We start from the raw sequence: 13,770 nt of genomic DNA, 5'->3' as shown, positions 1-13,770 counted from the left end.
GTAACGAAGCGCGCTGTTCTCTGTTGGATCTTCTCTATCACTTCTATCAACCCTATCTGGTATGGATCCCACACCGGTGAGCAGTACTGAAGCAGTGGGCGAAAAAGTGTAATGTAACCCACTTCCTTTGTTTTCGGATTGCATTTCCTTAGGATTCTTCCAATGAATCTGTCTGGCATCTGCTTTACCGACGATTAATTTTATATAGTCGTTCCATTTTGAATCACTCCTAATACCTGCTCCCAGATAATTTATGGAATTAACTGCTTCCAGTTGCTGACCTGCTATATTGTAGCTAAATGATAAAGGATCTTTCTTTCTATGTATTCGCAGCATATTACACTTGTCTACATTGAGATTCAATTGCCATTCCCTGCATCATGCGTCAATTCGTTGCAAATCCTTCTGCATTTCAGTACAATTTTCCATTGTTACAACCTCTCGATATACTACAGCATCATCTGCGAAAAGCCTCAGTGAACTTCTGATGTTATCCACAAGGTCATTTATGTATATTGTAAATAGCAACGGTCCTACGACACTCCCTGTGGCACACCTGAAATCACTCTTACTTCGGAAGGCTTATCTCCAGTGAGAATGACATGCTGCGTCCTATCATCTAGGAACTCTTCAATCCAATCACACAATTGGTCTGATAGTCCTTATGCTCTTACTATGTTCATTAAACGACTGTGGGGAACTGTATCAAACGTCTTGTGGAGTCAAGAAACATGGCATCTATCTGGGAACCTGTGTCTATGGCCCTTGTGGACGAATAGCGCGAGCTAGGTTTCACACGATTGTCTTTTTTGAAACCGATGCTGATTCCTACAGAGTAGATTTCTAGTCTCCAGAAAAGTCATTATACTCAAACATAATACGTGTCCCAAAATTCTACAACCGATCGACGTTAGAGATATAGGTCTATAGTTCTGCACATCTGTTCGACATCCCTTCTTGAAAATGGGGATGACCTGTGCCCTTTTCCAATCCTTTGGAACACTATGCTCTTCTAGAGACCTACGGTACAGCGCTGCAAGAAGGGGGGTAAGTTCCTTCGTGTACTCTGTTTAAAATCGAACTGGTATCCCATCAGGTCCAGCGGCCTTTTCTCTTTTGAGCAATTTTAATTGTTTTTCTATCCCACTGTCATCTATTTCGTTATCTACCATTTTGCCATCTGTGCGACAATCTAGAGAAGAAACTAAAGTGCAGTCTTCCTATGCCTGTGGCAGTCCCAAACCCTTGCTACCACCATTTCCTATTCCTACCACATCAGAGGACGGAGGCCAGGCCACCTGTGAAAGCAGTCATCATATACCAGCTCTGCTACAATCATTGTACAGCTTTTTATATTGACTACCAGCCAGCTGACTACCAGGATTAATGGCCACCACCAAACTGTGGCCGAGATCAAAGTGGACCACCGTGTGGCACAGTATGCAGCTGAAAATAACATGCTTGATTTCAATTGCTGCTTCACAACTGGGCCATCGGATTCTTCCCTCCAGCACCAGCTTTTCTGAACTACAAAATTAGGAGTTATCCATACAAAACATTCTCCACTTCTGAAATCATCCCAGTCTCAGCCTACAGTAACATACTGTCACCCCCCTCCCCACTTGACAGTTTCTGCCCCCTCTGTCCTGTTACCTCCCAATTCATGTCCCCTAACTCTCAATGTGCACCGCTCTCTGCCAACACACACACATTGGCCTTTTCCCATTCTCTGCTCGTCTCCTTTTCTGTCGCCCCTCCTTCATCCCCCGTAGCCTCTCGCTGCTGTGCCTGGCAGCCTTGTCCTGTCATCTGGTCTGTGTATGCTCTGCCAGACAGTGCTGATTCCTGTCCCTTCACCCGTATCTTGTGAACTGGGCTTGCTCGAAGGCAACAGTTTTTCAGTACCATCGGGCTCTTCACTCTTGATCTCTGTATATTTATTGAGAGTCTGAGTTTCAAGTATGAGGTATGTAGCTCCATCTGGTTTCCTTAACTAACATTGGATTATTGTACATACTTACGGTACACTCTATAATCCTATTTTCAACCATCTTTTGCACTTCCCTGTGCACCACTGATCATAAACTCATAGGAACAGGGTAAGGCTTACAAAAGAATGGTGTGGCATCCAGCATCTTAAATTTTGATATATACTCTCCTATAATTCCTGGTTTACTGGAAAATACTCCTTTGTATCTAAGTAAAATATAGGGTTATTTTTGTTTGGTTGTTTATTAGACCCTCATGTCTTCAAATTCATTTGTTTCATAAGATCATTGACCCCTCCTGTTGCATTATTGGCGGTCACTACCTTAGCTATAGTTAGTAAATAAGCAGAGTTGATTTCCAAATTGTGCTTGACTATTACTGAGTTAATTTTAAATGGTACTTCATATGTGCAGTCTTCATTTTTCCAGTTACTTCCTTGGTTCAAAAATCTAGCAGTACCGTATGAGCTTGTAATCAATCTGAAGCAAGCAGTACATCTAAGTTTATATTAGGTGCTACCAATAAAACCTGCATTAATGTAAAATTATTTATTATTATAGGTTACCCAGTTTCTTTCTTTAGAAGTTGCCTTTTCATATTTATTTTTTTTTAGATATTATTGAAATTTCACTACCTGAGTTGATGTGAACATCTTCTGTACCAAAGATCTTCCTGACTACCTTTGGTTTAATTTATTCTTCTAATAACCACTCACTTCTTGGAATGGTAAAGGCAATTATCTTTTCAACATACAGGTCTATAAATGCATTGTAATGTCCTGGATCCTGGCCCTTAGATGTAAATATTGGAGAGGGGTTATTCGATTGACTACTGCCAACCTTATTTAACTGACTATAATTCCGTTTGTTTCATAATATTTACTTTCATTTCTTCTCTGGAACTTGGATGAGTAACAGTTTCCATAATAATTTTCCACCTGTCAGTTTTTGCCCAATGTATAATCTTTGCAGTATTTATTTAACATATCCAAACCCTCCATAAACATTAACAGATTATTAATTGTTGCCTGTCCCTGGTGCCAAACCTCTTTTCTCACATGATGTGGTAATCTTCGTGCTAATACTGTAGCATAGTGAGGGTCATCTAAGCAATTAGATGATTACTTAGAGATTTCACCCGATACCATTCCTTATACTGCTGTTATAAAATTTGCGGTTAAGTAACTTGAAATCATCCAGGGATTTAAATTCTTCAGAATGTGCTATTCTCTACTTGGCTGCAGCCCCCTTCAAGGTAACTGTGTGCAAAATCTATTTTCTTTGAATCCTTTAGATAATGGTCTAGAAAATACTCTCAAAAAATATGTCACATGTAGCTCTACCTCTGGTTTAAATTTTGGTGACTGCTGAGACAAATTTTCCTAATTGCAGCTCTTTGATTAACTCTCTTGACAGTTTGATGTTTTCACCAAACTGCTTTTTTTGTTAATTCTTCTTTAGTTCTTTTTTAATCCTTCCCATAGTATTTGAAATACCTCTTTATTTTTAACAAAATCAACTGCAGAATTAGGTGTACTCAAGGTTGAGTCAGTTCTCTCTTGCGCCTTCTGCTCAAGTAGGTCATTTATTTCTTCCTACCCTCAGGGGCTCAGCATTCATTTGCTGAATACGGGCTTGGCGACCCCAGGGTTCTTGAGCTGGGGACTGGTAAGCGCCACCAGTCCTCTGTCACCGTAAGTTCAGGTCATACTTCAGCGACCACTGTGTGGCACAGCGGTGGCTGTTGTGTATTTCGGAGAATGGTGTTCTAGGCATCACCGCCTGGACTGCAAGGAAGGTAGCCTCTATAAAAAGAAACCTCTACCTCAAGGTGTGCTATGTGCTGAGGAGGTGAATAGCTGTTGAGGTAAAAACAATCTTTAGCGGGCAACCTCTGGGGCACCTGCTGCCCTCCAGTTGTATAAGGCTTGCTCAGGCATGCAGGGCTCTGCCTGGGTCGACAGTTGTTTCCCTAGCATCTCATGGGATCCCTTTGGAACTGTCTCATGAAACTACTACTCCTGATGGGACGGGTGTACCGCCAGGAAGCACCTACACCCACTCCTCAAAGAGAGCTTGGTTGGCGAGTCCTCCCGAAAAGAAATCTCAAGAGTAATAGTAACAGGGCATTAGTTTGCCATAACACTTTCATTGTAATCAATTGAAACGGGGGAAGCTTTGAGAAGATATTCCCTTTCTTTATTCACAAGGCATTGGAAGCTATTGCTGGGTCTGAAAAGTGTCAAACGACTTCGTAATGGAACGCTTTCAGTTGAAACCTGCTTATTCCAACCAAATATCTAAGCTTCTGGCATGTAAGGCCTTAGGTGACTACCCAGTCGAGGCTGAGTTGCATGACACCCTTAACTTTAGTAAGGGCATGATTACCTGCTCCGATATAATGGAGGTGGACCCCTCGGAGTTACGTGAAGAGTGGAAGAATGTGGGTCTCGCGGAGGTGCAGAATTATATGAAGACAGTCAATGGCAAATTGGAAAAATCAGCAATATTTATTCTAGAGTTTAGTACTACAGAATTACAGGAACATATCCTTGCAGACTATATCCACTTTAAGGTTCGCCCTTTTGTTCCTAACCCCATGCGATGCTGTAAATGTCAAAGATTTGGCCATACCAGTATGGGATGTAATGGGAAGGCTACATGTGGCAATTGTGGAGGCTCTGCTCGCAAGTCAGGAACTTCTTGTACACTTCCTCCAAAATGTGTAAACTGTTCTGGGGATCACCCATTGCGGAGCAGAAAGTGTGGGGTTTACGATGAGGAAAAGAAAATTCAAGAGTTAAAGCAATTATACACATACCTTATGGTGAAGCTAAAAAGGCTTTCAAAGCCATGCAACCGCCAGTTTTTGCTACTTCTTTTGCATCAGCCCTTAAGGCACCATTCGCTAAGTGTGATGCCTCCACACAAACTCAGACCACAGAGTCAAGTACGAGCACATGCACTTGTCGATGTATGTGTGGGAGAAACGCTCCACTTGCAACTGAGGTCATTCGGAAGCCGTCAGCAGTAGGCTTACCACTCTCCAACATCAGAAGGCAACTAAGTCATCCCCGCAACCCAAACAACTACCTCCTTCTGTCAGTAAAGAAAAATGTCCTTTGAAAAAGTAGTTCCAAGTCCAAGAAGGCAGCAGGTAAACCTTCGGATTGATGAGCTCTCTTTCTGATGGAGATTATGCTCTTGAGGTTAAGGACTTCCAATCGGAAGAACCAGAGAGCACAGAACCGGCTAATGTTCCCCCTGACCTCCCCGGTAAAACACCGCCTCCGAGGGAGAAAGAAAATAACCACCATCGCTAACCAATGGCTTCCACAGTGCCTCTGTGATGCAGTGAAATTTGAATGGATATCGCTTACATTAGGAAGAATTGCAGCTGCTGGTCCAGGATAAACCTATCTGCATCTGCTTTCTAGAAACTCATCTTAAAGTCACACACACGCACTTGCATTACGGGGCTACCACACATACAGGAAGGACGATAGTTCTGGAGACAGGGTTAAAGGTGGAGTGGCTATTTTCCTTGATGACAGATGCCACGCCTATCCTGTCTCTCTTAACCACAACCATGCAAGCAATTGCTGTGAAAGTTCTTTTTACCCTTTACTATCACAGTGTTCTTTGTGCCTGCCCCCCCAATGATGCTTTGGATGCAGACGCGCTGGCAGACCACCTCCAGGCACTCCCACGCCCATTCCTCCTTGTGGGGGACTTCAGTACCCACAGTGTGCTGTTGGGTTTGGCTACTACTTGCTCCAGGAGTCGGATGATCGGGTGACTTGTCCATTCTGAGAATATCTGCCTTCTGAATGCGGGTCAGATGACTCACTTTTCCACAGCTACAGTGTCTTTTTCAGCTAGTGACCTTATTTTTGTTCTCCAGCCATTGCAGACTCGGTTCAGTGGGAAGTGGCTCCAGATTTACGTTCTAGTGACCATTTCCCAGTGTGGATCTGTCTGCGGAGTAGGATGGTGGCCAGCAGGATACCACGCAGGTGGATGATACGATGGCAGGGTGTCTACAACCTGGGACAACCGGGAGATCCGGGAAAAACCTGGGAATTTTTTCATCCTGGAGAAAACTGGGAAAAACCCGGAAATTTTTTTGAATTCTGGGAATTTTTGATTGTTTTTGTTCTCATTTAAATTTTATAATTTTGACTGGTAAGAATCAGTACTCTAACAAAGGATATTACTGTATACTGCTACTGCAGAATAATACTGCAGCAATAAAACATGAATGAGAGAAAAAAACTGAAATAAAACTTAAATTGCAAAGGAAATGCGCCATATACAGCAACTAAACACAGTGCTCATACAAGCGTCTGCCAACAGCAAAATGTGTCAAAGGTTTTAGGAAGACTATTCAATGCTTTGTAACAACAAATTGCCTCCGATGAGTATGACGTCACAACTGTTAACATTAGATTTGTTTTAGCAGTTACGAGTGGGATCATGCGCATGCACAGTACCTTCTTCCGCATGTGGCTGTTGGCTGTGTAAGCAGTTACAGCAAAAAAAAAAAAAAAAAAAAAAAGTGGGAGTGCGGGGCAGCTAGGTGCTACCGGGAAAAATTTTACTGGCGCGCCCAAGCTGCCAGATTGCGCAGCAGCCCTGGATCTAGGAGTGTGTGTGTGAGTGTAGGGGGGGATTGATTCATATTCCTGAGGAGAAAACCTTGTTTCACAAAGCACCTAGCATCCAGTGCACGTTGGTCTATCAGGTATTCGTATGACTTTGAAATGTGTCCCTGTTGGCTTTTGAACATTCTTGAACACATTTTAAGTTGATTTCTGAATGAATCATAAGTTGATTTGTGAATGCGTGTGCATAGTGTACGTGATGTCTCTATCAGTGGAATACTCGTCGCATCTAGAAATAAAAAAGGGGCTATACGAGCTGAGCAGAGTATAGCCGAACGAAAGAAAGCCAACCACTGTCTGATTATGTGGTTGATTGGGTTTGCGAATGATGAGATTTGTTATGATTACCAGCGAAATCCATAGATTCAGACTACCAGAGTGCGAGTAAATGACTAACAGGAAGAACAGGTAAGAAAGATTATGTGTTATCTTCTCGGTGTGTCCAAGAAAATGAAATTTTGACAGAAAATTTTTGGCCAGATCAATTTACTAGCAAGGGCCAGTTGTACAGTCTCCGGCTAGCAGCCGCTTTAAGGTCTATTCTGGAAGTAGCGCGGAAAACGCGTTGTACGAACACGTGATAACGCCTAACCCGAGAATAATCGCAGGATAACTAAACTGCTGATTCTGGCAGAGTTGGTCACGTTAACCGGCAAATAAGCTTTGACACTGGCGGGAATAGATACAGAATTAGTGATGACAACATTGTTTGTTAGAACGAGGAAGGAGAAGAAACGGTGAAATCACTTAAATTATGGAAGAATGTGACGAATCCAAATTTATATAAATATTTCGCACTGCTACTTTTCGATCTCATGCTTGAGAAACTGGAGCGTATGAATGAAGTGTAAAACTATTTCCTAACGTAAAGCCTTTTGCATGTAGTAAACTTAATAGGCATTTGATATTGGTACTTTGTGAATTATATTCTGGCGTGCTATAAAAATGACCATTTCTGCCAAAACAGTCTCGTTTATTTGGCGTGTGTTACAATTGCTGCAGTATTATAAAGGCCTATTTTGTTTTATCTCGCAGATAGTGACAAAATACAGGTTAATCAGCTCGAGAAACCATACCAGTCTTGGGCCTATTTGTAATTACAGCTTTTTCAGTACTAGACAGCAACATTTCGATTTTTCATGTAGCAAAACGTTTGACGAACTTTGATGAGATAACAGATCCTTTCGCAGAAAGGAAAGCACGCCATGTAAAGCTGTAGCAAGATTAGAGAGAGAAAATTCTAGGAGCTAAGGATTGAAGAAATGTGTACGGTCTTGCTTGTCTCTTTTTCTTTACTGGGTTTATGTATCCTATAATTAATTTTATGTCACACAAAGCAGCAAATTGTTAGCTAATAACTGAAGAGTTATTTATTTATTTTTTTTTTTTTTTTTAAATAACAAAAGGGGGTGGGGGGGGGGGGGGGGCAGGATGTCAAACCGGCCCACTGGAAGCAGGAGAGGCATCATAGGACATTTTAAGTTCCACTGTCTTGAATATAGTTTGATGGCATCCAGAACAAAATATACACGTTTCAATTCCACAGACCGAAATACAGTGACGTGCGATAGAAGAATTCTGTGTGAAGAGGAGTGGCGCTGCACTTTGGCACACTTAAGATCAAATAACATATCTTACAATTCCTTTGACACGTATCTTTTATATATCTGACTCTTCAGAAAGATGTGCACTACAAAATGAACATATTTTTGAAAATTCGATTTTATATATATATATATATATATATATATATATATATATATATATATATATATATATATATATATATATATATATACACAAAGATGATGTGACTTACCATACGAAAGTGCTGGCAGGTCGATAGAAACACAAACAGACACATACATACACACAAAATTCAAGCTTTCGCAACAAACTTTTGCCTCATCAGGAAAGAGGGAAGGAGAGGGAGAGACAAAAGGAAGTGGGTCTTAAGGGGGAGGGTAAGGAGTCATTCCAATCCCGGGAGCGGAAAGACTTACCTTAGGGGGAAAAAAGGACGGGTATACACTCGCGTGCACACACACACACACACACACACACACACACACACACACACATATATCCATCCACACATATACAGACACAAGCAGACATATTTAAAGACAAAGAGTTTGGGCAGAGATGTCAGTCGAGGCGGAAGTGCAGAGGCAAAGATGATGTTGAATGACAGGTGGGGTATGAGTGTATATTACTATTTCTACTTGTACTCGGGTCTGCTTCTACTGTCACCTCCACATCAGTGATATTAGCATCACTTGAATTATGTGATTGCTGTCCTACATTTATTACGTTTGGGACTCTTTCACCAAAATTTTGCTCACTCAAAGTATGCGATTGCTGGTCCATAATTGGTTCCGTAGTTACCTCCTCATGAGGATTATATCCACTTTCACTTGCCTCATCTGTCACTTCCAAACTCTGGGTTGCATTGTTTCGCACTCTCCTCGTTCGGGTGTATATTTTTCACAATTAAAATATCAATATCAACACAACACACAACTATTTTCTTTTTACAACATATATGAACAACTGCGCTCTGTTCAAAGATGATTGTTTGTGATAAAATCAAAATATACTTTTACCAACCATAGAATTGTTCTTTTATACTATGTCTATCCTACTCATACCTGTGAGTATCTCATGATAGCTGTGAGTACTTATCCTTTCCAATGGGTCGATGTTCATGCCTTGGGCCTAAAGTTGTTAGTATATCCTTTTCATGCCCCAGTTTGCGGTGCAAAGTGTATATACTGATGCCTCTTCTTTAGTCTCCTCCTTGTTTCTTGTTTATCTCTGTTTCTTGAGATCTCTTGTGAAGAGACACGATACAACATGTTCAGTAGTGGCATGTGTCAATCAATGAAGTTACACAACAGTTAGCAATTTAACTTTTGAAACTGCAGGTTTATTGGCATTTCTGGAAATAAAATCACTTCTCATACTTTCATGCGGTCAGCAAATTTAGTGTAACAGTTTGTATGTGTAATGGGACTTAATATGTTGCAAATCGTTCTAATGAATTGATTAATCTGCATTACAGTGTTACTAAGCTACGTTATCAACTACGTGATATGTGTCTCAATCAGAACCTCAATATTTTGAATGAACTTTCAGTTCATTTTTGTCAAAATCAGCACTTGTCTCAAAATTAATTTCCAACTTCGTGCATTACGTCTAAGTGCGTTTGCAACTATTGTACACGATTCACTGGACAGCTTTATCTCTAAGTGATAACTCACCTCAGAGTAAAAGCCACACATAAATTCACACTTTTTCATGCACACAAAATTCAAAACACCTTTATATTAAACAGGTAAATTATCGCATGCAATTGCTAATTAACATTTTCCATTCTGAATAAACGTCAAGAACTTGTATTTCATAATAAATAAAATTTCATAACCTGAAAGAAACTATTAGTTTGCTAAAACGGATTCAGAATACAGCCTAGACGATGACGTCACGAATTGATACCTGCTTGGAATGAATGAAATACCTGTACTGAAAAATACTGTCCGTTGAGTAATTTACTGACTTTTATAACAAATTTGGTACCCCTGGCATCGCTATAGGAGAAAGTAACATATCACTTTTTTGAAATAATTTCTTTCATCTCAATGTGTACATGAGTGAAGTCACAGAGAAAAGGCTATATGTAAGGTATGAATGTAAGGCTCTCCTCCCAAATCCCAGGATCAATTGCATCCAAATTTTAAACAAAAACAACAAATTTCACAAGTATCAGCATTGTGGTGTTTATAATCTCCTGATTACAAGAAGAGCAGAGATATGGACACAAACTTTTTTTTAGCCCCTGCCATATAGGCTGCCCTGCATGCCTAAGATGTTGTGATAGTATTGGCCTGCTTTATCAACCTGCTTTGTTGTCCAGTCTACACAGCAGGGGGATAAAACAGTTTTGAAGTCCCTGACATGTAAGCTGTCATGGATGAGAGCTGTTATCAGCCTGCTTTATCAACCTGTTTTGCAGGGGCCATGTGTGTGGATGGGCAGGGCTGGGGGAAGGTTGAGATGGATAGAGTAGGAACTGGACAGAGAGTGGAGAGCAGGGAAAGGGGGGAAGAGCCTGAACTGCCTTAGTTGGCAGACTTGTGTGCATGAGGTTTGCTTGCTTTTGTGAGGAATGGTGTGTGTGTCTGTCTTTCTGATAAAGGCTGTGGCCAAACGCTTATGTGTAGATGTCTTTTAATTGTGCCTGTATGCAACTTAGTGTGTCGTCTTTATGATAAATAGCAATCTGTCTTTTCCTGCATTGTTAATATTCAAACCTTGAGTTTCCAGTGTTTGACAAATGTCATTGACTATTCCAGCATTACTTGATACATACACTTACAATCTCTTCTGGAAGCACAATGTTCAACATTTACAAAAGTATGTTGCTGTATGAGACTTGAGTAAATCTTCAATACTACTCGATGATGTTAACCTCTTCAGCTGTCAGGAACTGGGGCAGAGCTCTTCTATACTAGGCTCTAGATAGACCTCCTTTCTATGCAGCTGCTGTGTCGAGAGAGAGAGAGAGAGAGAGAGAGAGAGAGAGAGAGAGAGAGAGAGAGAGAGTAGGGGAGGGGGAGGGGGGGGGGGCATGTCCTCTTCAGAATTTCCCATTTGTCTTTACGAATTGCAGCAAGTCATCCTTAATGTCTGTGATTCAATGCACATTGCCGACTGTGATGTGGCACTGCAATTTTCGGGCAATACCACATACTCACCTTGACAATGGACAATGATTGGAAGATTTCCAGAAGAAAATTGAATATATCTCGACTACATGCCGAAAGAAGCCATTGTTATAATATGTAAATAACTATGTACATACGCATTTGTAGATGCATCTGATCAAAGAACACAGAAAGATGTAGAAATAATTCCATTGTTTGCATAATTTTTTTTTTTAACATGTTAACTAGAATGTCTCACTTAATGGTGATTGTAGTGTGTTGTTTATTTTTTATTATTTTCCACAGGAAGAAGAAACAGTTTGCTTAGCTACTGCAGACTTTGAAGACTTTGTGCTTCAGTTTCTGGATCGATGTTTCACGTTAATAGATAGCAGCTCTCTAGAGGTAACACGGTTAGAGAGAGAGAATGACAGACGGAGCAAACTTGAGAACATGGCAGAATGTGCTCTTGGATCAACAGTCACAGCTTTGCTGATGCAAACATCTCCCAGTATTTTTAAAGTACGATTGTTTTTCCTGAAATTTTGTTGTTTCATTTGTTTGTGATAATGTGTGAAACTCTTTCTACTAAAAGACACTTTTTGCAGTCGGCATTGCGGAAATTACATGCACTTGTCATTGGGAGGATAATGGAGACAAAAGTTGCTGGACAGTTTGTTGCTGCCATTGTTCGATCATTTTCTAAGGTCTGTATAGAAATGGTACATTCTTAAATTACAAAATGTGGAAAGGATAGATTGCTGGTGAGCACATAGAGGAGGCATTTAGTTGCAGACAGGCACATTGAAAAACACGGTATAATATTTTAAGCTTTTGGACAAAGTAATTCTTCCGAAGCAGAAAACACACATGGCAATGGGTGTGCAAGACATCCATGTGTGAATGTGTGTGTTTCCTATTTCAGAAAAAGGACTTTGTATTAAAGCTTAAAAATCTTAAGTGTCTTTTTCATCGTGCCTCTCTGAGACTACATGGCTCTTCTATGTGGTAAGTAGCAATCTATCCTTTCCATATTGTTATTACTCCGTCCTGGACTTTCCATTGTTTAGAGAGAGAGAGAGAGAGAGAGAGAGAGAGAGAGAGAGAGAGAGAGAATGGAAGTGGGAGAGGAGATAAGTTTTTTTTAGAAAATGTGTTACATAAGAGTAAGGATACATTTTACTTACCATATGAATAAATACTGTCAGAGCTGACAATAGCCTTTTTTCAATGGTTTTTCTGCTTGCTAACTACATAACAGGACTCAGAATAAAGACAGGTGTTATAGACATTGTGCTAGTAAGAGTGAAGAGCACAGAAAACAAGGAAAGAGTGGGAATTATAAGTATGTGTTTAGATAATCAAGGGAAGGGCCTGAAGTGCATAAGAGTCCTTGTTTGCATCTACATGAAAATATCTGTGTTTACGCTAGAGTGAGATGTGCTTCAGTTTTGTGTGTGGTGGGATATTAAGCATATTTCAGCAAAGATTATACATTAAATTTGGAGGTGTAAATTGTCACAGTAACTATTTAGACAAATCTGCATGTGACATTGTGTGTGTGATTGTGTAGATGTCATTTTTTATTTTTTTTATTTTTTATTTTATTTTTTATTTTATTTTTTTTAAAGATAGGATTTAAAGACTTTATGAAGTATATCAGAAATACATATGAAAAATCAATTTAGCCATAGATATTAATTGCAATTGTTTTTTTGAATATGATTGTTTCATTTGTTATGTTTACGTTACTGACTTCAGATTCAAAATAGTGAATGTGCATTTAATCTAAGCCGTTGGTGTTTTGCCATTGAAATGAATTGATGTTTTCTGTTTATCATGGCTGCTGATAACTTGCTGTTTACAGCATTTAAAAACTTGTATTACATAGATTTTATGTAAAATGTACTTTTTCAAATTGCAGGTGAATGCAGAAGAGACTCTGAAATCATTAGTACCTCAGTTTTGCAGCAGAATTCTTATCTTAACAGAGAATGATGAAATATTGAAGGATGAAACACTAGATGATGAACTGTTGTACAACTTATTGATACTTTCAGAGGTGTGTATGGTTGCTAGTGGAATATAAATAATGGAAACATTGAAGGTGACAACTCACCATATAGCTGAGGCATTGAATTGTTGATAGGTACATAAACACACACACACACACACACACACACACACACACACACAAATTTGCATGCATGCAGTGTTTCCTTGTAGCTGTGAAGAAAGTATAGTATGTTTCCTCAGTTATGTTATTGTGACTGACTCAACTACACAATGAGTTGTTACTTTTATTTCTTCCATTATTTGTCAAATAATCTCAGTTTGAAGCTCAGTCAGTTAATGTAAGTTACAGTGAAGTTCATATGAAGACACTGCTTAACCGATAAGCTTCTGGAACCT

General features: G+C 39.9%; 1 protein-coding gene across 1 annotated transcript in view; it reads left to right on the top strand.

Annotated features, from left to right (window-relative positions):
- Positions 1–13,770, top strand: part of LOC124612259 (proteasome activator complex subunit 4-like) — a 231,161-nt gene that overhangs the window by 49,334 nt on the left and 168,057 nt on the right. Inside the window, exons 10-12 of the mRNA XM_047140346.1 lie at positions 11,665–11,880; positions 11,967–12,065; positions 13,283–13,420. Coding sequence (XP_046996302.1) covers positions 11,665–11,880; positions 11,967–12,065; positions 13,283–13,420 — 453 coding nt within the window. The remainder of the gene's footprint in view (positions 1–11,664; positions 11,881–11,966; positions 12,066–13,282; positions 13,421–13,770) is intronic.

The sequence above is a fragment of the Schistocerca americana genome, chromosome 4, assembly GCF_021461395.2.
Source record: "Schistocerca americana isolate TAMUIC-IGC-003095 chromosome 4, iqSchAmer2.1, whole genome shotgun sequence".
Classification (NCBI taxonomy): domain Eukaryota; kingdom Metazoa; phylum Arthropoda; class Insecta; order Orthoptera; family Acrididae; genus Schistocerca; species Schistocerca americana.
This window is presented reverse-complemented; position numbering and strand designations above follow the sequence as displayed.